Below are 27,349 nucleotides of genomic sequence, written 5' to 3'. Positions count from 1 at the left end.
ATTTTTTTGACATTTAGAAAAAATCCCAATTTTTTGACTCTAAGAAAAAATCCAGACTTTTTGACACTTAGAAAAAATCCCAATTTTTTGACGCTAATAAAAAATCCAGACTTTTTGACACTTTAAACAAATGCAGACTTTTTGACACTTAGAAAAAAATGCTGATTTTTTTGACACTTAGAAAAAAAACAGACTTTTTGACACCTAAAAAAAATCCAGACTTGACGCTTAGAAACAAATCCAGACTTTTTGACGCTTATTTTGACACTTAGAAAAAATCCCAAATTTTTGACACTTAGAAAAAATCCCAATTTTTTGAAAGTTAGAAAAAATCTCAACCTTTTGACACTTAGAAAAAAACACACTTTTTGACACTTAGAAAAAAAATCCAAATTTTTTTACATTCAGAAAAAATCCAGATTTAACACTTAAAAAAAATCCAAATTTTTTTGACATTTAGAAAAAATCCCAATTTTTTGACGCTAAGAAAAAATCCAGACTTTTTGACACTTAGAAAAATCCAGACTATTTGACACTTTAAACAAATCCAGACTTTTTGACACTTAGAAAAAATCCCAAGTTTTTGACGCTAAGAAAAAATCCAGACTTTTTGACACTTAGAAAAATCCAGACTATTTGACACTTTAAACAAATCCAGACTTTTTGACACTTAGAAAAAAATCCAGACTTTTTGACCCTTATTTTGACACTTAGAAACAATCCCGAATTTTTGACACTTAGAAAATCTCCCGATTTTGTGGAAGTTAGAAAAAATCTCAACCTTTTGACACTTAGAAAAAAAACAGACTTTTTGACACTTAGAAAAATCCAGACTATTTGACACTTTAAACAAATCCAGACTTTTTGACACTTAGAAAAAAAAATCCAGATTTTTTTACATTTAGAAAAAATCCAGACTTTTTAACATTTAGAAAATAATCCAGATTTGTTCCCCTCCAATTGCTGGTATCCTAAATAAGTGTCAGAAAAAAATCCCGAATTTTTGACACTTAGAAAAAATCCCGATTTTGTGAAAGTTAGAAAAAATCTCAACCTTTTGACACTTAGAAAAAAAGATGACTTTTTGACAATTAGAAAAACAAATGACTTTTTGAGATTTAAAAAAAATCTAACATTTTTGACACTTGGAAAAAAATCCAGATTTTCTGAAAATTAGAAAAAATCTCAACTTTTTGACACTTAGAAAAAAAATCCAGATTTTTTTACATTTAGAAAAAATCCAGACTTTTTAACATTTAGAAAATAATCCAGATTTGTTCCCCTCCGATTGCTGGTACCCTAAATAAGTGTCAGAAAAAAATCCCGAATTTTTGACACTTAGAAAAAATCCAGATTTGTTCCCCTCCAATTGCTGGTACCCTAAATAAGTGTCAGAAAAAAATCCCGAATTTTTGACACTTAGAAAAAATCCCGATTTTGTGAAAGTTAGAAAAAATCTCAACCTTTTGACACTTAGAAAAAAAGATGACTTTTTGACAATTAAAAAACAAATGCATTTTTGAGACTTAAATTTTTTTTAACATTTTTGACACTTAGAAAAAATCCCCACTTTTTGACACTTAGAAAAAAGCCCAATTTTTTGACGCAAAGAAAAAAATCCAGACTTTTTGACACTTCGAAAAATCCAGACTATTTGACAGTTTAAACAAATCCAGACTTTTTGACACTTACAAAAAAATGCAGATTTTTTGACACTTAGAAAAAAAAACAGACTTTTTGACACTTAGAAAAAATCCAGACTTTTTGATGCTTAGAAAAAAAGCCAAACTTTTTGACGCTTATTTTGACACTTAGAAAAAATCCCGAATTTTTGACACTTGGAAAAAAATCCAGATTTTCTGAAAATTGGAAAAAATCTCAACTTTTTGACACTTAGAAAAAAAATCCAGATTTTTTTACATTTAGAAAAAATCCAGACTTTTTAACATTTAGAAAATAATCCAGATTTGTTCCCCTCCGATTGCTGGTACCCTAAATAAGTGTCAGAAAAAAATCCCGAATTTTTGACACTTAGAAAAAATCCAGATTTGTTCCCCTCCAATTGCTGGTACCCTAAATAAGTGTCAGAAAAAAATCCCGAATTTTTGACACTTAGAAAAAATCCCGATTTTGTGAAAGTTAGAAAAAATCTCAACCTTTTGACACTTAGAAAAAAAGATGACTTTTTGACAATTAGAAAACAAATGCATTTTTGAGACTTAAATTTTTTTTAACATTTTTGACACTTAGAAAAAATCCCCACTTTTTGACACTTAGAAAAAAGCCCAATTTTTTGACGCAAAGAAAAAAATCCAGACTTTTTGACACTTCGAAAAATCCAGACTATTTGACAGTTTAAACAAATCCAGACTTTTTGACACTTACAAAAAAATGCAGATTTTTTGACACTTAGAAAAAAAAACAGACTTTTTGACACTTAGAAAAAATCCAGACTTTTTGATGCTTAGAAAAAAAGCCAAACTTTTTGACGCTTATTTTGACACTTAGAAAAAATCCCGAATTTTTGACACTTAGAAAAAATCCCGATTTTGTGAAAGTTAGAAAAAATCTCAACCTTTTGACACTTACAAAAAAACCAGACTTTTTGACACTTAGAAAAAAAATCCAGATTTTTTTACATTTAGAAAAAATCCAGACTTTTTAACACTTAGAAAATAATCCAGATTGTTTCCCCTCCAATTGCTGGTACCCTAAATAAGTGTCAGAAAAAAATCCCAAATTTTTGACACAAAGTTAGAAACAATCTCAACCTTTTGACACTTAGAAAAAAAGATGACTTTTTGACAATTAGAAAAACAAATGACTTTTTGAGACTTAAAAAAAATCTAACATTTTTGACACTTAGAAAAAATTCCCACTTTTTGACACTTAGAAAAAATCCCCATTTTTTGACACTTATTTTGACGCTTAGAAAAAATCACGACTTTTTGACACTTAGAAAAAAATCACAACTTTTTGACACTTGGAAAAAATCCAGATTTTTTGACACTTAGAAAAAATACCGTGCTTTTTCCCTCCAACTGCTGGTACCCTATATAAGTGACAGAAACAATCCCGACTTTGTGACACTTAGAAAAAAATCAGGATATTTTTTTTAAGTGTCACAAAATCGGGATTTTTCTAAGTATCAAAAAATTTGATTTTTTTTGTAAGTATCACAAAGTCGGGTTTTTTTCTAAGTGTCAAAAAAAATCGGGATTTTGTTAAGTGTCAAAAAGTCGGGATTTTTTTTAAGTGTCAAAATGTCTGCAAAGGAGCACAGATTTCCAGGACTTATTCAGATCCTAAATACACATCAGCAGGTACCAGAAGGTAAGAAAAGTTGGTTTTGCATAATATTGCGAAACAATAATAGGCGCCATTTTGGGGTCCTTATACACACACCGTACGTCGAAGCACAGTACGTCTGACTATGGTAGTCATCAAGCAGTGCGGCGTCATAGCTTACCAAAGTCGTACTAAAACATTTTGACATATTTTTGAGCGCTGTGTGTAATGTACTATTTTCTCAATGGAACATTTAAAGTTTTGGTGTTGCTTACTGGCGTCATCTTGCAGTCTACACATATCTCTTATGCGTGACTGCCATCTACTGGTCACACTCATCATTACACCATGTACCAAATAAAATAGCTCCGAGGTCAATAAGCACAACCAGAATCACTCCCTATATTAGGCGCACCGGGTTATAAGGCACACTGTCCATTTTTGAGAAAATTAAAGGATTTTAAGTGCGCCTTATAGTCCGAAAAATAGGGTAGGTTTAGGATGTCTCTATTAAAGGGCGCTTTCCTGGCTTCCCATCAGCACAAACTGATCCTCTCCACTCGGATAAGACTTTATTCATGTGGACCTTCTTAAAAGTTTGTCGCCAATCAGAGATATCAATCAGCTAAAATGCACCAAACATGGATACGTGTGGAGAGAGTGTTTGGCATGTTTTTCCCATCATGCACTATAATGAATTTAAATGTGTGTAATTTTGAATTTTTCATGGTTTTTCGGACGTTTTTCAAAAAGTCCAGTGAGCAGGTTGTGTTACGTGTGACCATGTGTTTTATGTTAGTTGCATTTTTTTGTGTTTCTTTGCACCATGACTAGGGAAGGTTGTTTAGGATTTTGTCGTGCTATTATTTCCTGAGCACTTTCAGGGGTCATTAATCGGACTGACTCACATTGTCCACAAGATGGCAGCAATTGCGTCGCGTTCAGGGACCGCGCGGGCCGTAGTTTGGACACCCCCGCTTTAAAGCCTAGACAAGGTCTGGGACAACAGCATGTCTGCTTTCTCCCAGTCCAGATTGCCGTTTAATCCTGAGGACGCCAGCCGGGTTTATTAGATCCTGGCACCGACTTGTCTTCATCAGCGCGCGAGCGGATAAAGCCAGCGTGCCAGAAACGACTAAAAGGCTTTGTCCGCCGCCGCACCAGCAACGCCGCTTACGGACCAGAGGAAAGCGCCATCCAATTGTGCCGACAGACGTGTGTGGCGGACAGCATTCAAGCATGAGTGTGTGTTGACTGCTAAAAGTGATATTTATCCATCCCACACACACACACACACACACAAACACACACACACACACACACACACACACACACACACACACACACACACACACACACACACACACACACACACACACACACACACACACACACACACACACACACTTTTGTGTATTTCTTACCTTCTTGAGACCTGAGAAAAATGCCTCCCTCTTTAGGACCAGCCTTTCTAGATATATAAAGAAGTGTATTTACAACATTAATAATATATACATACTATGCACATATAAAAAAGCTTGTTGTGAAAAATGAGTTGGAATTTCATAAGAAATACTTAGAATTTTGGCAGCATTATAATAAAAGTCACGAGGGAGGTGCTGGACATTGAGTCCGAGTGGACCATGTTCCGCACCTCTATTGTCGAGGCGGCTGATTGGAGCTGTGGCCGCAAGGTAGTTGGTGCCTGTCGTGGCGGTAATCCTAGAACCCGTTGGTGGACACCGGCGGTGAGGGATGCCGTCAAGCTCAAGAAGGAGTCCTATCGGGTTCTTTTGGCTCATAGGACTCCTGAGGCAGCGGAAAGGTACCGACAGGCCAAGCGGTGTGCGGCTTCAGCGGTCGCGGAGGCAAAAAACTCGGACATGGGAGGAGTTCGGGGAAGCCATGGAAAACGACTTCCGGACGGCTTCGAAGCGATTCTGGACCACCATCCGCCGCCTCAGGAAGGGGAAGCAGTGCACTATCAACACCGTGTATGGTGAGAATGGTGTTCTGCTGACCTCGACTGCGGATGTTGTGGATCGGTGGAGGGAATACTTCGAAGACCTCCTCAATCCCACCAACACGTCTTCCTATGAGGAAGTAGTGCCTGGGGAATCTGTGGTGGGCTCTCCTATTTCTGGGGCTGAGGTTGCTGAGGTAGTTAAAAAGCTCCTCGGTGGCAAGGCTCCGGGGGTGGATGAGATCCGCCCGGAGTTCCTTAAGGCTCTGGATGCTGTGGGGCTGTCTTGGTTGATAAGACTCTGCAGCATCGCGTGGACATCTGGGGCGGTACCTCTGGATTGGCAGACCGGGGTGGTGGTTCCTCTCTTTAAGAAGGGGAACCAGAGGGTGTGTTCTAACTATCGGGGGATCACACTCCTCAGCCTTCCCGGTAAGGTCTATTCAGGTGTACTGGAGAGGAGGCTACGCCGGATAGTCGAACCTCGGATTCAGGAGGAACAGTGTGGTTTTCATCCTGTTTGTGGAACTGTGGACCAGCTCTATACTCTCGGCAGGGTCCTTGAGGGTGCATGGGAGTTTGCCCAACCAGTCTACATGTGCTTTGTGGACTTGGAGAAGGCATTCGACCGTGTCCCTCGGGAAGTCCTGTGGGGAGTGCTCAGAGAGTATGGGGTATCGGACTGTCTGATTGTGGCGGTCCGCTCCCTGTATGATCAGTGTCAGAGCTTGGTCCGCATTGCCGGCAGTAAGTCGGACACGTTTCCAGTGAGGGTTGGACTCCGCCAAGGCTGCCCTTTGTCACCGATTCTGTTCATAACTTTTATGGACAGAATTTCTAGGCGCAGTCAAGGCGTTGAGGGGATCTGGTTTGGTGGCTGCAGGATTAGATCTCTGCTTTTTGCAGATGATGTGGTCCTGATGGCTTCATCTGGCCAGGATCTTCAGCTCTCACTGGATCGGTTCGCAGCTGAGTGTGAAACGACTGGGATGAGAATCAGCACCTCCAAGTCCGAGTCCATGGTTCTCGCCCGGAAAAGGGTGGAGTGCCATCTCCGGGTTGGGGAGGAGATCTTTCCCCAAGTGGAGGAGTTCAAGTACCTCAGAGTCTTGTTCACGAGTGAGGGAAGAGTGGATCGTGAGATCGACAGGCGGATCGGTGCGGCGTCTTCAGTAATGCGGACGCTGTATCGGTCCGTTGTGGTGAAGAAGGAGCTGAGCCGCAAGGCAAAGCTCTCAATTTACCGGTCGATCTACGTTCCCATCCTCACCTATGGTCATGAGCTTTGGGTTATGACCGAAAGGACAAGATCACGGGTACAAGCGGCCGAAATGAGTTTCCTCCACCGGGTGGCGGGTCTCTCCCTTAGAGATAGGGTGAGAAGCTCTGTCATCCGGGGGGAGCTCAAAGTAAAGCCACTGCTCCTCCACATGGAGAGGAGCCAGATGAGGTGGTTCGGGCATCTGGTCAGGATGCCACCCGAACGCCTCCCTAGGGAGGTGTTTAGGGCACGTCCGACCGGTAGTAGGCCACGGGGAAGACCCAGGACACGTTGGGAAGACTATGTCTCCCGGCTGGCCTGGGAACGCCTCGGGATCCCCCGGGAAGAGCTAGACGAAGTGGCTAGGGAGAGGGAAGTCTGGGCTTCCCTGCTTAGGCTGCTGCCCCCGCGACCCAACCTCGGATAAGCGGAAGAAGATGGATGGATGGGTGGATATAATAAAAGTCGTCATTTTACTCGACGCAAGTCAACATTGTACAAGAGAAACTGAACATTTGTGCAATATTATGATAAAAGTTGGAATTTCACTCAATAACAGTCGCAATTTTACAAGAAAAAGCTTACAATTTTATGAAAAGAGTCGTGATTTCGCTCGACAAAAGTCACAATTTTATAAGAAAACTTTAAAATGTCGGCGATATTGTAATGATCAGAATTTTACTCAAAAAAATTCCCAATTTTACAAGAACAACAACAAAATTGGCAATATTGTGATAAAAGCCCGAATTTTATATGACAAATGGTGCCATTTTGCAGTAAAAAGTAATAATTTTATATTAAAAAGTAATAATTTTACATAAAAAAGTAATACTTTTACGAGAAAATATTGCAATATTACAGAAGCAGAAAAAAAAAAGACAAATTGCTCCCAATTTTATAAGAAAAAAGTCGACACATTGTGAGAAAAAGACTGCTTTTAGTTCATGTATTTTTATTTATGTATTTATTATTTTGTAATTGTTTTTTAATCTTCATTATTTACTTCAAGTTATTACAGTATGTCTCTATATACATATTTTTTTAAATACATTTTGGCCAAAGGGGGCACATTTCAAAATTTCTTACACACACTTATTATTTCATATGTTGACCAGAGGGGGAGCACTTTTAAAAGCGACACACAGTCAATTTGAAAAAATCCCACCTTTTTGGGACCACCTTCATTTTGATATATGTCACCACCAGGGGGTGCAAACGAGATCTATATCGTTTTGTTTTTTGTAACGTGCTTAGGGCCGATGACAAAGGAGTCAGGGACCACAGATGGCCCCTGTGCCGCACTTTGGGCAACCCAGCTGTAGAAGCTAGCTGTTAATGGCCACTATAGTCTTAGTAGCATAGTGTATTTGTTCATCCTACGCTCACATATGGCTTGTCTTACGTCAGCACAGGAAGTGGTAAAATCAGCCGTTCACCTGCCGGGTTTTTTTGCGGATGAATAGGGAAGTCCTTCTTTAGCTGCCATCTTGTTTTATCATATATTGCTGCCTTTGCACCTGTCAATGTTTACTTTTGTATGCACATTAAATCAATAAAAAATCCTGACTTTGGAGCAATGTTCACGGACTCTAGTATTTGGCTCTCTATTAGATGCAATGTTATTGGGACCATGATTTATGTCCTGACTCAAGAAGGGTAGAAATACAAGAACACACACACACACACACACACACACACACACACACACACACACACACACACACACACACACACACACACACACACACACACACAATCCTTATGTAAAAAAACACACATTTTCTTTTTAATGCATTCTAAATTGGAAATAAAGGTTAGCAAAAATCAGCTAAAAATGGAGCCAAGGGTAATCTTCCGCCTATAGAGTGCTCTAAAAAAAACGCCCCCAAGGTTTTATATACAGTTCACGCTGCAAGTATATACGTAATGTAGTACCATTCTTAATAACATGTCATATTTATTTATTTTGCTTCTTTTAAGCAAACGGCGGCGTATTAATCAATTTGTGTTTGCTTTTCCCTTCAACGACAACAACACTACTAATCATGGCGGCCAACAAAGACTACTTTGGGACAAATGATGATCCAAAAAAAACGTATATTTTTGAACCTGAATATAAGGAGGCTGATCTACAAGTTTTAGAAGCTGTGTGCTAAACAGATCCAGTTCTAGTGAAACACCAAGCACTAGCAGTATTGCTAAGTGCTAAAAATGAACATAATACGACAATCACTTACTGTACAACGTCTGCTCTCACTGGGATAAAGACTGATGTTTATATATTCCCGTTTAGATGAAGAATTAATCATAATCCACATGAAGGGTTACAAAAGGTTGCTACAAACAAGCTTCTTTTCGTGACTTTCTAAGTCTAAAATGGATGTCAAATTCGACCAACTGGTGGGTTTACGTCTACAACCTTCTACTATCCAGGTGCGAGGCTTGATTTATAATCTGGAATTAACTTTCACCAACACAGAGGCGATGCAGCAGCTCTCTGTAAAAGTACGTCCTTATTGTTGGGACTCATACTTGTATTGCTGATATTTGGTTAATATTCAGGTCACAAGATGTCAATAGAGTATTAGCATTAGCTGCATCGTTAGCCACCTTTTACTTGCCATATTTTACAACTTAGAATCCATGAAAAAATGAAAAATGTTTTCTTGTCTTATGTGAGAATTGTGAATAATAAGCAACATTCTCCAACATGTGAAGTTCCCCTTTAGGTTTAATTCAATATGATATATTTAGAATGTTCTGAACTCCTGTTTCCTTCCCGGATGGGTTGTACCACAGTGTGCATGGAGCTGAAGTCAGACTGTATTTTCTTTGTGTTTTTTTTGACTGAAACAACAGCGCCTCTGCTGGTTGCATCCAAGTAGTGCGCCTATGTTTACCTCGATTGCTTCAATTAAAAATGTCGTCTACGTGTATGAAAAGTGGTATATGAATCAGGTTAGATTTGATTTGATTAAATGTGACAGATTTGCAAAACAAAAATAATAATAATAATAAAATACAGCCTGGAGCTCTGTCAACTACAATGGTACTGCACTATGTATGCCCCACTTGTGTAGGACTCTTTTTTTTATTGTATTTTATTTTATTTCACCAAAAGTTTGCCTTGGTTTTCATAGAAATTTTTTTGTTGATTTTTACAGTAAAACAATTAATAAAAAAATTTAAAAAGGCTTTGCTACGCATCTTAAAATACAACCTGGAGGTCTGCCAACTACAATGGTACTGCACTATGTATGCCCCACTTTTTAGTACTCTTGTTTGTTTTATTTTGTTTTATTTCACCAAAAGTTTGCCTTGGTTTTCATAGAAAAAAATGTGTTGATTTTTACAGTTAAAAAAAATAAAATATAATTTAGAAAAAGGCTTTGCTACACATCTTGAAACAAAGCCTGGGGCTCTGCCAACTACAATAGCACTTCAATATGTATGCCCCACTTTGGTAGGACTCTTTTTTTATTTTATTTTACCAAAATTTTGCCTTGGTTTTCATAGAAAAGAATGTGTTGATTTTTACAGTAAAAAATAAAAAAAAAAAAAAAAAAAAAAAGGCTTTGCTACGCATCTTAAAATACAGGCTCGAGTTCTGCCAACTACAATCGTACTGCAATATGTATGCCCCACTTTTGTAGAACTCTTTTTTATTTTATTTCATTTTATTTCACCAAAAGTTTGCCTTGGTTTTTATAGAAAAAAATGTGTTGATTTTTACAGTTAACAAAATTAAATTAAATTAAAAAAAAGAGTTTGCTACGCATCTTAGAATATAGGCTCGAGTTCTGCCAATTACAATGGTACAGCAATGTTTATGCCACACTTTTGTAGGACTCTTTTTTTATTTGTATTTTTTTTTATTTCATCAAAAGTTTGCCTTGGTTTTCATAGAATTTTTAAATTTTATTTTTAACGTAAAAAAATTAAAATTAAAATAAAAAAATAATTAAAAAAGGCTTTGCTGTGCATCTTAAAATACAACCTGGAGACTGCCAACTACAATAGTACTGCAATATTTATGCCCCACTTTTGTAGAACTCTTTTTTAAAATTTAATTAGGACTCTTTTTTATTTTATTTAATTTTATTTCACCAAGTGTTTTTTTTTTGGTTTTCGTATAACTTTTTTATTTTATTTTTACAGTAAAAAAAAAAAAAAAAGGCTTTGCTACACATCTTAAAATACCGGCTTAAGTTCTGCAAACTACAATGGTACTGAATTATTTATGCCCCACTTTTGTAGAACTCTTTTTTTAAATTTTATTTTATTTTACTTCACCAAAAGTTTGCCTTGGTTTTCATAGAAAAAAAAGTGTTGATTTTTAAAATGTGTTGATTTTGAAAGTAGAAAAAAAACAAACATAAAATTGAAAAAAAAAGGCTTTGCTACGCATCTTAAAATACAGGCTTAAGTTATGCCAAATACAATGGTACTGCAATATTTATGCCCCACTTTTGTAGGACTCTTTTTTTATGTTTATTTTATTTTATTTCACCAAAAGTTTGCCTTGGTCTTCATAGAAAAATATTTGTTGATTTTTACAGTAAAAAAAAGAGGCTTTGCTACGCATCTTAAAATACAGCCTGGAGCTCTGCCAACCAAAATGGTACTGCAATATTTATGCCCCACTTTTGTAGGACTCTTTTTTTCAATTTAATTTTATTTTATTCCACCAAAAGTTTGCCTTGGTTTTCATAGAAAAAAATGTGTTGATTTTTACAGTAAAAAAATAAAATAAAAAATAAAGGCTTTGCTACGCATCTTAAAATACAGGCTCGAGTTCTGCCAACTACAATGGTACTGCAATATTTATGCCCCACTTTTGTAGGACTCTTTTTTTTATTTTATTTTATTATATTTCACCAAAAGTTTACCTTGGATTTCATGGAAAAAATGTGTTGATTTTTACAGTAAAAAAAAGAAAGAGGCTTTGCTACGCAACTTAAAATATAGCCTGGAACCAACTACAACTGTACTGCAATATTTATGCCCCACTTTTGTAGAACTTTTTTACATTTTTTTTTTATTTTATTTCACAAAAAGTTTGCCTTGGTTTTCATAGAATTTTAAAATTGTATTTAAAAATTAAAAATAATAATAATAATTTTAAAAAATTTAAATTAAAAAAAGGCTTTGCTGCACATCTTAAAATACAGCCTGGAGCTCTGCCAACTACAATAGTACTGCAATATGTATGCCCCACTTTTGTAGGACTCTTTTTTTAAATTTAATTTTATTTTATTTCACCAAAAGTTTGCCTTGGTTTTCATAGAAAAAAATGTGTTGATTTTTACAGTAAAAAAAATAAAAATAAAATAAAGGCTTTGCTACACATCTTAAAATACGGGCTCGAGTTCTGCCAACTACAATGGTACTGCAATATTTATGCCCCACTTTTGTAGGACTATTTTTTTTTTAATGTATTTTATTTCACCAAAAGTTTGCCTTGGTTTTCATACTGAGTGTTGTTAAAAGGAAAGGCCATGTAACACAGTCGTAAAAATCCCTTTTTTGCAATGTGTTGCTGCCATTAAATTCTAAGTTCATGATTATTTGCGAACATAAATGAAGTTTCTCAGGGTGAACATGAAATATCTTGTCTTTGCAGTCTATTCAATTGAATATAAGTAGAAAATGATTTGTTGTATTCTCTTTTTGTTTACCATTTACACAACGTGACAACTTCACTGCTTTTGGCTTTTGCATATTTTCGGTATCGGTACCAAAAATATCGGTACCCCAACCCTAACCCAAGTTTTTTGTAGTGTACTGTTCCAACCCGGGATGTGCTTATTTTGTCTTTTGTCCGCACCACCGTTCTCCTTGCCACACCCTCCACAACATGGTGACACCCGCCCCCCTCGCCGCGCTCACCGTCTCCCACCAGCTGCAGAAGGGCCAGGTCAAGAGGACGTTTCCAGCGTGAGTTTTTGTGCAGGGCGATACCGTAGCCTGTGGTGGCAAAAACCTTCCCCGAGCCTATGGTCATCACCTGGGAGGACATAAGGGCAGGCGGGGGGGAGAGCGCAGCAAAGGTGTCCGTCAGTCTTCCCGCCTGGCGCCAGAGTGTGAGAGTCGGCGTGTCCCGTACCTTACAACCTTCGTCCTTCCTGGCCATGTAGTTCAATACCGCAGCGTCGTAAATAAAAGCGTCCAGTTTCCTGTAAAAGGGAGGAAGGGAGACATTAGTCATGCTTTTTATTGGCAGGTGGACACAGGCGGTTTGGCAGGATGAAACGTCTCCTGGTTGTAGGCAGTTGGTAGGAGGGGGCATTACGGTAAAGACCATGGCGGTCTTCACCGGGCAGATTCTGTGACGTCACTCCATTCCTTCAAAATAAAAAGGAAATGCTAACATTTCGCTAGCTTGTCTTCGACCGTTTTTTTTTTTCTGATGTTTGTCGTAAAAATCAGGATTTCTCAGCCCGCGATTGGTGTGGCCTGGAAATGCCGACATTTGCAAAAGCTTTTTTCAGTAAGTTGCGGCAATATTTGAAAAAATTGCAGCAAAAATTACTTAATTATTTCTTCTCGCCGTCCATAATGGTTGTACCCTTTTTTGTTTGTAAGTTTTTCAATGCAACTAAAACAATTTATACTTACTAAAGTGTCCCATGTGTGATGTCTGTAGGAGTGTTTTCATGCATATTTGCACCTGCTATCCTAATGACATCAAGCTAGCGTCGTCTGTATTAGCTAATATGCTAACATGTTAAGGAGTGTCTGTGTTAGTATTATTATACCTGCAGGGTTTCACATCCGTGATTGGTGTGGCCTATATATTTACAAAAGTTTTTTTCAGTAAGTTGTAGCAAAATTTGAAAAAATCGCAGCAAAAATTGCTTAATTATTTCTTCGAGCCTTCCATAACGTTTCTACCCGTATGGATTCTTCATTTTTTGCTTGTAAGTTTTACAATATGACTAAAACAAGTCATACTTACTAAAGTGTCCCATGTGTGATGTCTGTAGGAGTGTTTTCATGCATATTTGCACCTGCTATCCTAATGACATCAAGCTAGCGTCGTCTGTATTAGCTAATATGCTAACATGTTAAGGAGTGTCTGTGTTAGTATTATTATACCTGCTGGGTTTCACAGCCCGCGAATGGTGTGGCTTAGAAATGACGGAATTTGTAGAAGTTTTTTCAGTACGTTGCAGCAAAAATTGCTTAATTAATTATTCGAGCCGTCCATAACGGTACTACCTGTATAGATTCTTCATTTTTCGTTTTTAAGTTTTACAATATAACTAAAACAATTAATTCTTACTAAAGTGTCCCATGTGTGACGTCTGTAGGAGTGTTTTCATGCATATTTGTACCTGCTATCCTAATGACATCAAGCTAGCGTCGTCTGTATTAGCTAATATGCTAACATGTTAAGGAGTGTCTGTGTTAGTATTATTATACCTGCAGGGTTTCACATCCGTGTTTGGGTGGCCTATATATTTACAAAAGTTTTTTCAGTAAGTTGTAGCAAAATTTGAAAAAATCGCAGTAAAAACTGCTTAATTATTTCTTCGAGCCGTCCATAACGTTTCTACCCGTATGGATTCTTCATTTTTTGCTTGTAAGTTTTACAATATAACTAAAACAAGTCATACTTACTAAAGTGTCCCATGTGTGATGTCTGTAGGAGTGTTTTCATGCATATTTGTACCTGCTATCCTAATGTGATCAAGCTAGCGTTGTCTGTATTAGCTAATATGCTAGCATGTTAAGGAGTGTGTGTGTTAGTATTATTATACCTCGGGGATTTCACAGCCCGCGATTGGTGTGGCCTATATATTTGCAAAAGCTTTGTCAGTAAATTGCAGCAAAATTTGAAAAAATTGCAGCAAAAATTGCTTGATTATTTTTTTCGAGCCGTCCATAACAGGTCCACCCGTATGGATTCTTCATTTTTTGTTTGTAAGTTTTACAATATAACTAAAACAATTCATACTTACTAAATCGTCCCATGTGTGATGTCTGTAGAAGTTTTTTCATACATATTTGTACCTGCTATCCTAATGTGATCAAGCAAGCGTTGTCTGTATTAGCTAATATGCTAACATGTTAAGGAGTGTCTGTGTTAGTATTATCATACTTCCGGGATTTCACAGCCCGCGATTGGTGTGGCCTATACATTTGCAAAAGCATTGTCAGTAAGTTGCAGCAAAATTGGAAAAAAATTGCAGCAAAAATTAGATTAATTATTTCTTCAAGCCGTCCGTAACGTTTCTACCAATATGGATTCTTAATTTTTCGTTTGTAAGTTTTACAATATAACTAAAATAATTCATAATTACTAAATTGTCCCATGTGTGATGTCTGTAGGAGTGTTTTCATACATATTTGTACCTGCTATCCTAATGTGATCAAGCTAGCGTCGTCTGTATTAGCTAATATGCTAACATGTTAAGGAGTGTCTGTGTCAGTATTATTATACCTGCTGGGTTTCACAGCCCGCGAATGGTGTGGCTTAGAAATGACGGAATTTGTAGAAGTTTTTTCAGTACGTTGCAGCAAAAATTGCTTAATTAATTCTTCGAGCCGTCCATAACGGTACTACCTGTATAGATTCTTCATTTTTCGTTTTTAAGTTTTACAATATAACTAAAACAATTCATTCTTACTAAAGTGTCCCATGTGTGACGTCTGTAGGAGTGTTTTCATGCATATTTGTACCTGCTATCCTAATGACATCAAGCTAGCGTTGTCTGTATTAGCTAATATGCTAACATGTTAAGAAGTGTGTGTGTTAGTATTATTATACTTGCAGGGTTTCACAGCCCGCGATTGGTGCGGTCTATACATTTGCAAAACCTTTTTCAGTAAGTCGCAGTAAAATTTTGAAAAAAATTGCAACAAAAATTATGTTTAATTATTTCTTCGAGCCGTCCTTAACGTTTCTACCCGCATGATTTATTCATTTTTCGTTTGTAAGTTTTACAATAAAACTAAAACTATTCATACTTACTAAAGCATCCCATGTGTGACGTCTGTAGGAGTGTTTTCATGCATATTTGTACCTGCTATCCTAATGACATCAAGCTAGCGTTGTCTGCATTAGCTAATATGCTAACATGTTAACGAGTGTCTGTGTTAGTATTATTATACCTCAAAGATTTCATAGCCCGTGATTGGCGTGGCCTAGAAATGACGGAATTTGCAGAAGCTTTTTCAGTACGTTGCAGCAAAAATTGGCTTCAAATAGTGCAAATAGTTTTTTAAAAAACCCAAGCAAAGACACTGAAAAGGTGTATTATTGTTTGTGCAATCGCGCCATCTTGTGGTGCCACACTTTTTAGAACTTTCAACCCGGAAGTAGAAGTGCCATCCCGTCTTCTAGCCGTCCATAGCGTTTCTACTCGCATGGATTCTTCTTTCATCATGCCGAGCAACGTCTGTAAGTTTTAAAATATAACTACAACCTGGAAATGGCGGAAGTTGCAGAAGTTGTTTCACTAAGTTGCCGCAGAAAAAAAGTTAACAACACTGAATCAACTAGAATTTGTTCTCAATGTTTTAAGTGATCTATAATCTCAAAAAAAATAAAAAAAAATAACAATCTACAAGGTTAATATAGTCCTCTTATCTGGCTTCCCCTCCAATTATCAGCTTTATTTTTTGCATTTCAAGTTATCATTACGTATATGTACTGTTGCACAATTGTATTGTTAATAATAGAGGTAATTACTGTTATTATTCATTATCAACAGTGATATTTCTATTGGTATTTGTATTGATCCATTTGTAGTGTAATTATGTTAATTGTCATTTCTGTGTTATTAATATTTACTTCATTAACTGCTACTTTGCTACCACTTTTACTATCATATTAGTACATATCGTATTTGCTGATGTTATTGTTGTTGTTGTTGTTGTTGTCTCTGTGTCTTATCCCCTTCCAATCCCGGCATTTTGGATTAAATAAATCCATTTAATAAAGGCAAAAAAAAGTATGATCTTTTACGACAACAATATGATGTGCCTGAGTGTCTGGACAGTACAAAAAAATAAAAAAATAAATAATAATTAAAAAAAGAAACAAATAGCCAAATTTCCTACATTTTCAACAATGTAAAAAAAAACAAATACTCTATTGATAGTTTACTCCTTTTAAAGCACAAAGACTTAAAAATAAAAAACGCCCAGTGTCAAATTACTGTGTTGTAAATTCCGGACTATAAGCCGCTAATTTTTTCCAACGCTCCGAACCCTGCGACATAAAACGGTGTGGCTTGATTCATGACTCAAATAGTTTTCAAGAAAACCCAAGCGAAGACACTGAAAATACGCGTTATTGTTTGTGCTATGGCGCCGACTTTTGGACGAGTTCGCTCATTGCAGGTTCTGCAGTGCCCTTCTGTTTGGAGCTTTCAACCGGACGTAGAAGTGCCATCCCTCCGTAGCGTTTCTACCCATGCATCACTCCAAAACAAGGTTTGTAAGTTTTACAATATAACTAAAACAATTCTTGATTACTAAACCGTCCCATAAGTGAGGTCTGTAGGAGTGTTTTCATGCATTTTTGTACGTGCTACCATAATGTATTGAAGCCAGCGCCGTTAGCATTAGCTAATATGCTAACATGTTTACAGTGTCTGTGTTAGTATTATTAACTTACGACAACATTATTTTTGTATCGTTTCAGTTTCACCAAAAAACGTCACCGTGGAGTTATTGAGTCTGTTTAGCTGATTGGAGACTTCTGTTTTGTATGATCAGCCGTTTTACTGCCGTGGAAACAATTAAGGTATGTAAATAAACATTTACAACATATTTCTGTGTAAATAACTCATTTCGCAACGTATACATCTGAGGCTTACAGTGGCTAATATATGAAAAAAATATGTTTTTCTTCTAAAATGTAGTGGGTGTGGCTTATATACCGGTGCGTTCTATAGTCTGGAAAATGTGGTAGTCATAAGCAGTTACTACTTTTACTAGTAATGAGTAAACTAATTATTTAATTGTATGTACGTTTAAAAGGCTGTTTGCTGATGCGTTTGGCGTTACGTGGCTGGTGTATGTCAACAAGACAGCGTCAGAAGTTCAGGAAGTAACTTTTTACTAATGAAATCAACAATCAGCGCCACACTAAAATGAACTTGATGTCAAATAGAGGGAGGCAACATCACACAGCAAAAAACACACAACGTGCCACTCATACACACACCACTACTACTACTACTACCACGTGGTAATAGCGAATAACAATTCAATCATTGAAGGGACACGCTTGCAACCCTATTGTTCCCTGTCTGTGGACAAGGAGACTACAGCCATTGAAGCACATTTAAAGGCTTTGTTAACCAGAGGTAACACAGGGAACACATTCCACAGAGCTGCCGCTAAGCTAATAAACACAGCTGAGCTAAAACGCTGCTCCGCCAACTCTCGTTGACCTTTTCACGTCACTTGGCAACAAGCAAGGCCTTCATGGAAAGCACTCTGCCCTCATGAAACGTCTCTCAACTGCACGTGCCAGGTCACTCAATAAGTACTTTCAGTAGTAATTAATTTCGTTTATTCAAGAGTAATTCCGTTTTTTTGATTAAGTAACAAGTACCTACAACTAAAAACATGTTTAAAGTAATGTTGTGAACACTGGTCATAACTTTAAAACAAAGTAGTATTATTTAATTATAATTACAGAAATAAACTCCATCAAAGGCTTCCTTATTGTCCGCTGTCTGCTCTGTTGTTCACAATTTGCAGGCATTCTCCGCGTATGTTTTACACTTGAAAATTGTTTGTCCAACTTAAAAAATGTTTATTTTATAACACATTTGGCCTCGCACATTAACAACATTTGTCAACTCTTGAGAGCGATCTACAGGGCTAATTTTTGTTGCTAAATGAGAAACGAGGTGAGGATAAAATCACACTTCAACATCTCTAACATGTAAACGTTGCCTCTTTGCACGGTCAGAATTGCACATGAAAATATGTTCGGAATTGCTTTACATTGGATAATTACATGTTCAATAAATAAATGTAAACTATTGATTCAATGTTTAAATACTACATTACCCAGAAAGGTTTTAGTTCTGTAGACAGGAACAGGAAGTAGTTGACTATACGTGTGTTGTTTGATCAATAATCAATTCCCGTTTGGGAACACTTGGTGGAATGAATGCTGCTACAAGCTGGAAATATTATTGCTGCACTTTAACCAGTAAATCACTTTTAATAATGACACAAAATGCTCAAATAATATTGCACTTTCCTAAAAACAAATTGTAAACAATATTTGTCTGTTTTTGTAACATATTGAGAACAGTATTGACAGTACTGACAGTCAAAGTTGCACCAGATGTGAGAGATGACATCAGATGTGTAAGTGGGACAGTATTGACAGTCAACGTTGCATCAGATGTGGGAGATGACATCGGATGTGGAATTGGGACAGTATTGACAGTCAAAAATGCATCAGATCTGGGAGATGAAATCAGATGTGTAAGTGGGACAGTATTGACGGTCAAAATTGCATCTAATGGGGGAGATGACAACAGATGTGTAAGTGGGACAGTATTGACAGTCAAAATGGCATCCAATGTGGGAGATGACATCAGATGTGTAAGTTGGACAGTATTGACAGTCAAAATTGCATCTGATGTGGGAGATGACATCAGATGTGTAAGTGGGACAGTATTGACAGTCAAAGTAGCATCCGATGTGGAAGATGCCTTTAGATGTGTAAGTGGGACATAATTGACAGTCATAGTTGCATCAGATTTTTTAGAGATGACATCAGATGTGTAAGTGGGACAGTTTTGACAGTCAAAATTGCAACCGATGTGGGAGATGACATCAGATGTGTAAGTGGGACAGTATTTACAGTCAAAATTGCATCCGATGACGGAGATGACATCAGATGTGTAAGTGGGACAGTACTGACTGTCAAAATTGCATCCGATGTGGAATAAACATCAGATGTGTAAGTGGGACAGTACTGACAGTCAAAGTTGCATCTGATGTGGGAGATGACATCAGATGTATAAGTGGGACAATATTGACAGTCAAAATTGCATCCGATGTGGAATAAACAGATGTGTAAGTGGGACAGTACTGACAGTCAAAGTTGCATCTGATGTGGGAGATGACATCAGATGTATAAGTGGGACAGTATTGACAGTCAAAATTGCATCAGATGTGGGAGATGACATCATTTGTGTAAGTGTGACAGTATTGACAGTCAAAGTTGCATCAGAGGTCGGAGATGACATCAAATGTGGAAGTGGGACAGTATTGACAGTCAAAATTGCCTCCGATGTGGGAGATGACATCAGATGTGTAAGTGGGACAATATTGACGGTCAAAGTTACATCAGATGTGGGAGAGGCCTTTAGATGTGTAAGTGGGACAGTATTGACAGTCATAGTTGCATCAGATTTTTTAGAGATGACATCAGATGTGTAAGTGGGACAGTATTGACAGTCAAAATTGCATCTGATGTGGGAGATGACATGAGATGTGTAAGTGGGACAGTATTGACAGTCAAAATTGCATTTGATGTGGGAGATGACATCAGATGTGTAAGTGGGACAGTATTGACAGTCAAAATTGCATCTGATGTGGGAGATGACATCAGATGTGTAAGTGGGACAGTATTGACGGTCAAAGCTGCATCAGATGTGTCAATTCCTTAATATTAATGAAAACATAAATAAAAAACATGTTTCATGAAGAATATCTGGAATATGAAAATATTACAAGTCTTTGTTCTGAAGATTTTAAAGAACAACAACACAGTTATTGCAAAAACTAATGTTTGATTTTAATTGGAGTCATTTTAGACCCCACTGGTGAACGAGTTTGGGTATTAGTAGGTGGTGCATGTCAGGGTCAAGCATCAAGGACGTCACATCTAACTGTAGCAGATATCAACCTTCAAAAAAACAAACTGTGACAATAGAGTGAAAATAGTGCACATTTTTCTTATAGGGTTTTGAAATATTCATAGGGCTCCATCTCTAGAAGGATGATCCTGGGATGTAGGAAGCGGGCCTGGGAGGAACCGGGCATGGAAAGTTCAACATGAACGCGTGAAGCGAGAAGGGCTGCACATGTTGGAGAGACAGCAAGAAAAAAAACGAGGGGGAAAATAAAAACATGCAGGAAAAGGAGAGGAAAAAGGAGGCGGGTGGAGGATTGGGATTTATAAATTGTGCAGTGACAAGGAGGGGGGGAAGATTTACACACTTGAGGGGGAAAAGACAGGAGATGGAGAGGGATGAGGATTATGAAGTTTGAAATGCAGACATGGCGAGAAAACACACTTGAAGGCGCAACAAAGGACCAAAATAGAGTTGGAGAAGATGAATGATCGGATGCAAAGTGAGCGTTTAGGCCCATCGCTTTAAGGAAGCAAAGGAAACGGTTTAAGTGTGGTAGGCAAAGGGGGTGGGGGGTGGGGGGGGGGGGTGATATCTGTCGCAACACGCACGCCTGGCAACGCAGATTTGGCCGCTCGTGTTGCCGCCAAGGTGTCGACAGCGACAGCCGCGGTGGCAGAGTTGAGAGGAAAGATTAAAATGTGAGCGAGAGTGCGACGCTTTCAAGGTGCAGGTGTTGGTTTATTAGCATCGTCCACTCCCACGCCGCTTGATCCCGTCCGGGGCGAGGCGAGACGCGGACGGGACCGCTTGGACTCCACCAGAGAGCGAAACGTGCAAAGTCAAACAGGAGATTTGAGTTAGCAAAGTGCTAACCACCGGTCCACCGTGCTGCCATTTATCAGATTCTAGGAAAGACCGTTAGCTCTTTATTGATTGCCCGCTGTCTATTTTGGTACCCGTCAACATTTCCGCTTCAAAATATGGGACATTTCCCAGGGGAAAAAAGGGGAAAACAAGTGATTTTCTGAATTCTGTCGACATTCCTGTAATATGTATATTTGGTGACCGGTACGGAATTGAGTGCTTTTATTGGTTACCGATCTAAAGAATATTTTTTATTGCACGTGACATCAGGTCTGGTCGCAGACTCAAACACTTGTCGGGCAAACGGGCGCCTTTTTCCTGCCAGCAAGGCAAGGGATGCCTGATAGAAAGCGTTCAAAAGTAAGGCGTCACTTTTTAAATAGAATTTTGCAATTGCGGAAGGAATTGCGTGTGGATGCCCATATGTGCGCCGATACCAGTGGGTGGACATTAAATGCTTGAATGTCCAGGGTGAGGGGAGTGTGTGGACGTTAGAATGGTTCAAATCGGCTGAAAAATTAGGTATATGGAGAAGTTTGTATTTTTAGGGGGAAATTCTTGGTTATTTCGGGTAATCAGGGAATTTTTTTCGGAACCGGCTGAATGTCCAGGGTGAGGGGGAGCGAATGGACGTTAAAACAATTCGAATCGGTTGAAAAATGAGGTGTATGGAGAAGTTTGTATTTTTAGGGGGACATTCGTGGTCATTTCGGGTAATCAGGGAATTTTTTTCGGAACCGGCAAACATGCTGGCTTGAAAGTCCAGGGTGAGGGGGAGTGTGTGGACGTTAGAACGGTTCGAATCGGTTAAAAAATTAGGTTTATGGAGAAGTTTGTCATTTTATGGGGACATTCTTGGTCATTTCGGGTAATCAGGGAATTTTTTTCGGAACCGGGAAACATGCTGGCTTGAAATTCCAGGGTGAGGGGGAGTGTGTGGACATTTGAACGGTTCGAATCGGTAAAAAATTAGGTATATGGAGAAGTTTGTCATTTTATGGGGACATTATTGGTCATATCGGGTAATCAGGGAATTTTTTTCGGAACCAGGAAACATGCTGGCTTGAATTTCCAGGGTGAGGGGAGTGTGTGGATAAAGGAATGGTTCCAATCGGTTGAAAAATTAGGTATATGGAGAAGTTTGTATATTTAGAGGGAAATTGCCGGTAATTTTGGGTAATCAGGGAATTTTTTTCAGAACCGGTAAACATGCTGCCTTGAATGTCCAGGGTGAGGGGGAGTGTGTGGATTTTGGAACGGTTAAAATCGGTTGAATAATTAGGTATATGGAGAAGTTTGTATATTTATGGGAAAAGTCCTGGTCATTTTTGGTAATCAGGGATTTTTTCCGGAACCAGGAAACATGCTGGCTTGAATGTCCAAGGTGAGGGGGAGTGTGTGGATGTTGGAACGGTTCAAATCGGTTGAAAAATGAGGTATATGGAGAAGTTTGTATATTTAAGCAGGAATTCCTGATAATTTAGGGTAATCAGGGAATTTTTTCAGAACCGGGAAACATGCTGGCTTGAATTTCCAGGGTGAGAGGGAGTGTGTGGATGTTGGAACGGTTCAAATCGGTTGAAAAATTAGGTATATGGAGAAGTTTGTATATTTAGGGGGAAAGTCCTGGTCATTTTGGGTAAACAGGGATTTTTTTCGGAACCAGGAAACATGCTGACTTGAATGTCCAAGGTGAGGGGGAGTGTGTGGATGTTGGAACGATTCAAATCGGTTGACAAATTAGGTATATGGAGAAGTTTGTATATTTAGGGAGGAATTCCTTGTAATTTGGGGTAATCAGGGAATTTTTTGGGAACCGGGAAACATAATGGCTTGAATATCCAGGGTGAGGGGAGTGTGGGGATGTTGGAACGGTTCAAATCGGTTGAAAAATTAGGTATATGGAGAAGTTTGTATTTTTAGGGGAAAATTCCTGGTCATTTTGGGTAATCAGGGAATTTTTTCGGAACCGGGAAACATGCTGGCTTGAATGTCCAGGGTGAGGGGAGTGTGGGGATGTTGGAATGGTTCGAATCGGTTAAAAAATTAAATATATGGAGAAGTTTGTCATTTTATGGGGACATTCTTGATCATTTCGGGTAATCAGGGAATTTTTTTCGGAACCAGGAAACATGCTGGCTTGAATTTCCAGGGTGAGGGGAGTGTGTGGATGTAGGAACAGTTCCAATCGGTTGAACAATTAGGTATATGGAGAAGTTTTTATATTTAGAGGGAAATTACAGGTAATTTCGGGAAATCAGGGAATTTTTTCGGAACCGGTAAACATGCTGGCTTGAATGTCCAGGGTGAGGGGGAGTGTGTGGATGTTGGAACGGTTCAAATCGGTTGAATAATTAGGTATATGGAGAAGTTTGTATATTTATGGGGAAAGTCCTGGTCATTTTTGGTAATCAGGGATTTTTTTCGGAACCAGGAAACATGCTGGCTTGAATGTCCAAGGTGAGGGGGAGTGTGTGGATGTTGGAACGGTTCAAATCGGTTGAAAAACTAGGTATATGGAGAAGTTTGTATATTTAGGGAGGAATTCCTTGTAATTTAGGGTAATCAGGGAATTTTTTCAGAACCGGGAAACATGCTGGTTTGAATGTCCAGGGTGAGAGAGAGTGTGTGGATGTTGGAACGGTTCCAATTGGTTTTAAAAATGAGGTATATGGAGAAATTTGTATATTAAGGGGGAAATTCCTGGTAATTTTGGGTAATCAAGGAATTTTTTCTGAACCAGGAAACATGTTGGCTTGAATGTCCAAGGTGAGGGGGAGTTTGTGGATGTTGGAACGGTTTCAATTGGTTTTAAAAATGAGGTATATGGAGAAGTTTGTATATTTAGAGGGAAATTCCTGGTAATTTTGGGTAATCATGGAATTTTTTCGTAACCAGGAAACATTTTGGCTTGAATGTTAAGGGTGAGGGGGATTGTCTGGATGTTGGAACGGTTCAAATCAGTTGAAAAATTAGGTATATGGAGAAGTTTGTATAATTTAGGGGGAAATTGCTGGTAATTTCGGGTAATCAGGAATATTTTTCGGAACTGGAAAACATGCTGTCTTGAATGTCCAGGGTGAGGGGAGTGTGTGGATGTTGGAACGGTTTAAATCGGTTGAAAAATGAGGTATATGGAGAAGTTTGTATTTTTAGGGGAAAATTCCTGGTCATTTTGGGTAATCAGAGAATTTTTTCGGAACCAGGAAACATGATGGTTTGAATTTCCAGGGTGAGGGGAGTGTGTGGACGTTGGAATGGTTCAAATCGGTTGAAAAATGAGGTATATGGAGAAATTTGTATATTTAGGGGGAAATTCCTGGTAATTTTGGGTAATCAGGGAATTTTTTCTGAACCAGGAAACATGTTGGCTTGAATGTCCAAGGTGAGGGGGAGTGTGTGGATGTTGGAACGGTTTCAATTGGTTTTAAAAATGAGGTATATGGAGAAGTTTGTATATTTAGGGGGACATTTCTGGTAATTTTGGGTAATAATGGAATTTTTTCGTAACCAGGAAACATTTTTTCTTGAATGTTAAGGGTGAGGGGGAGTGTGTGGATGTTGGAACGGTTCAAATCAGTTGAAAAATTAGGTATATGGAGAAGTTTGTATAATTTAGGGGTAAATTGCTGGTAATTTCGGGTAATCAGGAATATTTTTCGGAACCAGAAAACATGCTGGCTTGAATTTCCAGGGTGAGGGGAGTGTGTGGACGTTGGAACGGTTTAAATTGGTTGAAAAATTAAGTATATGGAGAAGTTTGTATTTTTAGGGGAAAATTCCTGATCATTTTGGGTAATCAGAGAATTTTTTCGGAACCAGGAAACATGATGGTTTGAATGTCCAGGGTGAGGGGAGTGTGTGGAGGTTGGAACGGTTCAAATCGGTTGAAAAATGAGGTATATGGAGAAGTTTGTATTTCTAGGGGGAAATTCCTGGTAATTTCGGGTAATCAGGAATTTTTTTCGAAACCGGGAAACATGCTGGCTTGAATGTCCAGGGTGAGGGGGAGTGTGTGGACGTTGGAACGGTTCCAATTGGTTTTAAAAATGAGGTATATAGAGAAGTTTGTATATTTAGGGGGAAATTCCTGGTAGTTTTGGGTAATCATGGAATTTTTTCGGAACCAGGAAACATGTTGGCTTGAATTTCCAGGGTGAGGGGGAGTGTGTGGATGTTGGAACGGTTCAAATCGGTTGAAAAATTAGGTATATGGAGAAGTTTGTATATTTAGGGGGAAATTGCTGGTAATTTCGGGTAATCAGGAATTTTTTTCGGAACCGGTAAACATGCTGGCTTGAATGTCCAGGGTGAGGGGGAGTGTGTGGATGTTGGAACGGTTCAAATCGGTTGAAAAATGAGGTATTTGGAGAAGTTTGTGAAACAACTTGTTGAATGAGGTCCTGACGTTGAACAACTCAATATAACGTTAAAACAACGTGTTTGTTGATGACGTTTAATCAATGTTGGCTTCTGACGTTGATTTGACCATTAAAATGTGCTCGTTTTTTCCAACCAATACTCGACAACACAAATACAACATTGAAACAACATGCTTTTTGACAACGCTTATTCAATGTCAGTTTGTGACGTTGCTTTGACCGTTGGAATTTGGTCATTTCCCAACCAACAACGTGGATCAGACATTATCTCAATCGACTAATACAACTATTTTGCAACATTGTCTCAATTGACTAATACAACTATTTTGCAACGTTATCTCAATTGACTAATACAACTATTTTGCAACATTGTCTCAATTGACTAATATAACTATTTTTCAACGTTGTCTCAATTTACTAATACAACTAGTTTTCAACGTTATCTCAATTGACTAATACAACTATTTTGCAAAGTTGTCTCAATCGACTTATACAACTATTTTTCAACCTTTTCTCAATTTACTAATACAACTAGTTTTCAACGTTATCTCAATTGACTAATACAACTATTTTGCAACCTTGTCTCAATTGACTAATACAACTAGTTTTCAACGTTATCTCAATTGACTAATACAACTATTTTTGCAACATTGTCTCAATTGACTAATACAACTATTTTGCAACGTTGTCTCAATTTACTAATACAACTATTTTGCAATGTTGTCTCAATTGACTAATACAACTATTTTGAAATGTTGTCTCAATTGACGAACAACTATTTTGCAACATTGTCTCAATTGACTAATACAACTATTTTGCAAGGTTGTCTTAATTTTACTAATAAAACTCTTTTGCAACTTCGTCTCAATTGACTAATACAACTATTTTGCAAGGTTTTCTTAATTTTACAAATAAAACTCTTTTGCAACGTTGTCTCAATTGACTAATACAACTATTTTGCAACATTGTCTCAGTTGACTAATACAACTATTTTGCAACCTTGTCTCAATTTACTAACAAGTATTTTGTAACATTGTCTCAATTGACTAATACAACTATTTTGCAACATTGTCTCAGTTGACTAATACAACTATTTTGCAACGTTGTCTCAATTTACTAATACACATATTTTGCAACATTGTCTCAATTGATTAATGCGACTATTTTGCAACATTTTCTCAATTGACTAATACAACTATTTTGCAATGTTTTCTCAATTGACTAATACAACTATTTTTCAATGTTGTCTCAATTAACTAGTACAACTATTTTGCAATGTCTCAATTTTAGTAGTATAACTATTTTGCAACGTTATCTGAATTGATTAATGCGACTATTTTGCAACGTTTTCCCAATTGACTAATACAACTATTTGGCAACGTTGTCTCAATTTACTAACAACTATTTTTTCAACGTTGTCTCAATTGACTAATGCAACTATTTGGCAACGTTGTCTCAATTGACTAATACAACTATTTTGCAACATTATCTCGATTTACTAACAACTGTTCTGCAACATTATTTGAATTGACTAATGCAACTATTTTGCAATGTTGTCTCAATTGACTATTACAACTATTTTGCAACATTATTTCAATTGACTAATGCAACTATTTTGCAATGTTGTCTCAATTGACTAATACAACTATTTTGCAACATTGTCTCAATTTATTAACTACTATTTTGCAACGTTGTCTCAATTGACTAATACAACTATATTGCAACATTGTCTCAATTTACTAACAAC

General features: G+C 37.7%; 1 protein-coding gene across 1 annotated transcript in view; it reads right to left on the bottom strand.

Moving 5' to 3' along the window:
• The window catches only part of LOC133659790 (glutamate receptor ionotropic, NMDA 2D), a 209,443-nt gene that overhangs the window by 20,684 nt on the left and 161,410 nt on the right, over positions 1 to 27,349 (bottom strand). Inside the window, exons 13-14 of the mRNA XM_062062527.1 lie at positions 12,619 to 12,688; positions 12,402 to 12,519 (exon numbers count right to left, since the gene is read on the bottom strand). Of these exons, the coding sequence (XP_061918511.1) occupies positions 12,402 to 12,519; positions 12,619 to 12,688 (188 nt within the window). The remainder of the gene's footprint in view (positions 1 to 12,401; positions 12,520 to 12,618; positions 12,689 to 27,349) is intronic.

The sequence above is a fragment of the Entelurus aequoreus genome, linkage group LG11 (genome assembly GCF_033978785.1).
Source record: "Entelurus aequoreus isolate RoL-2023_Sb linkage group LG11, RoL_Eaeq_v1.1, whole genome shotgun sequence".
Lineage (NCBI taxonomy): Eukaryota > Metazoa > Chordata > Actinopteri > Syngnathiformes > Syngnathidae > Entelurus > Entelurus aequoreus.
The sequence above is the reverse complement of the archived record's forward strand: the minus strand, read 5'-3'. Positions and strand labels throughout refer to the sequence as shown.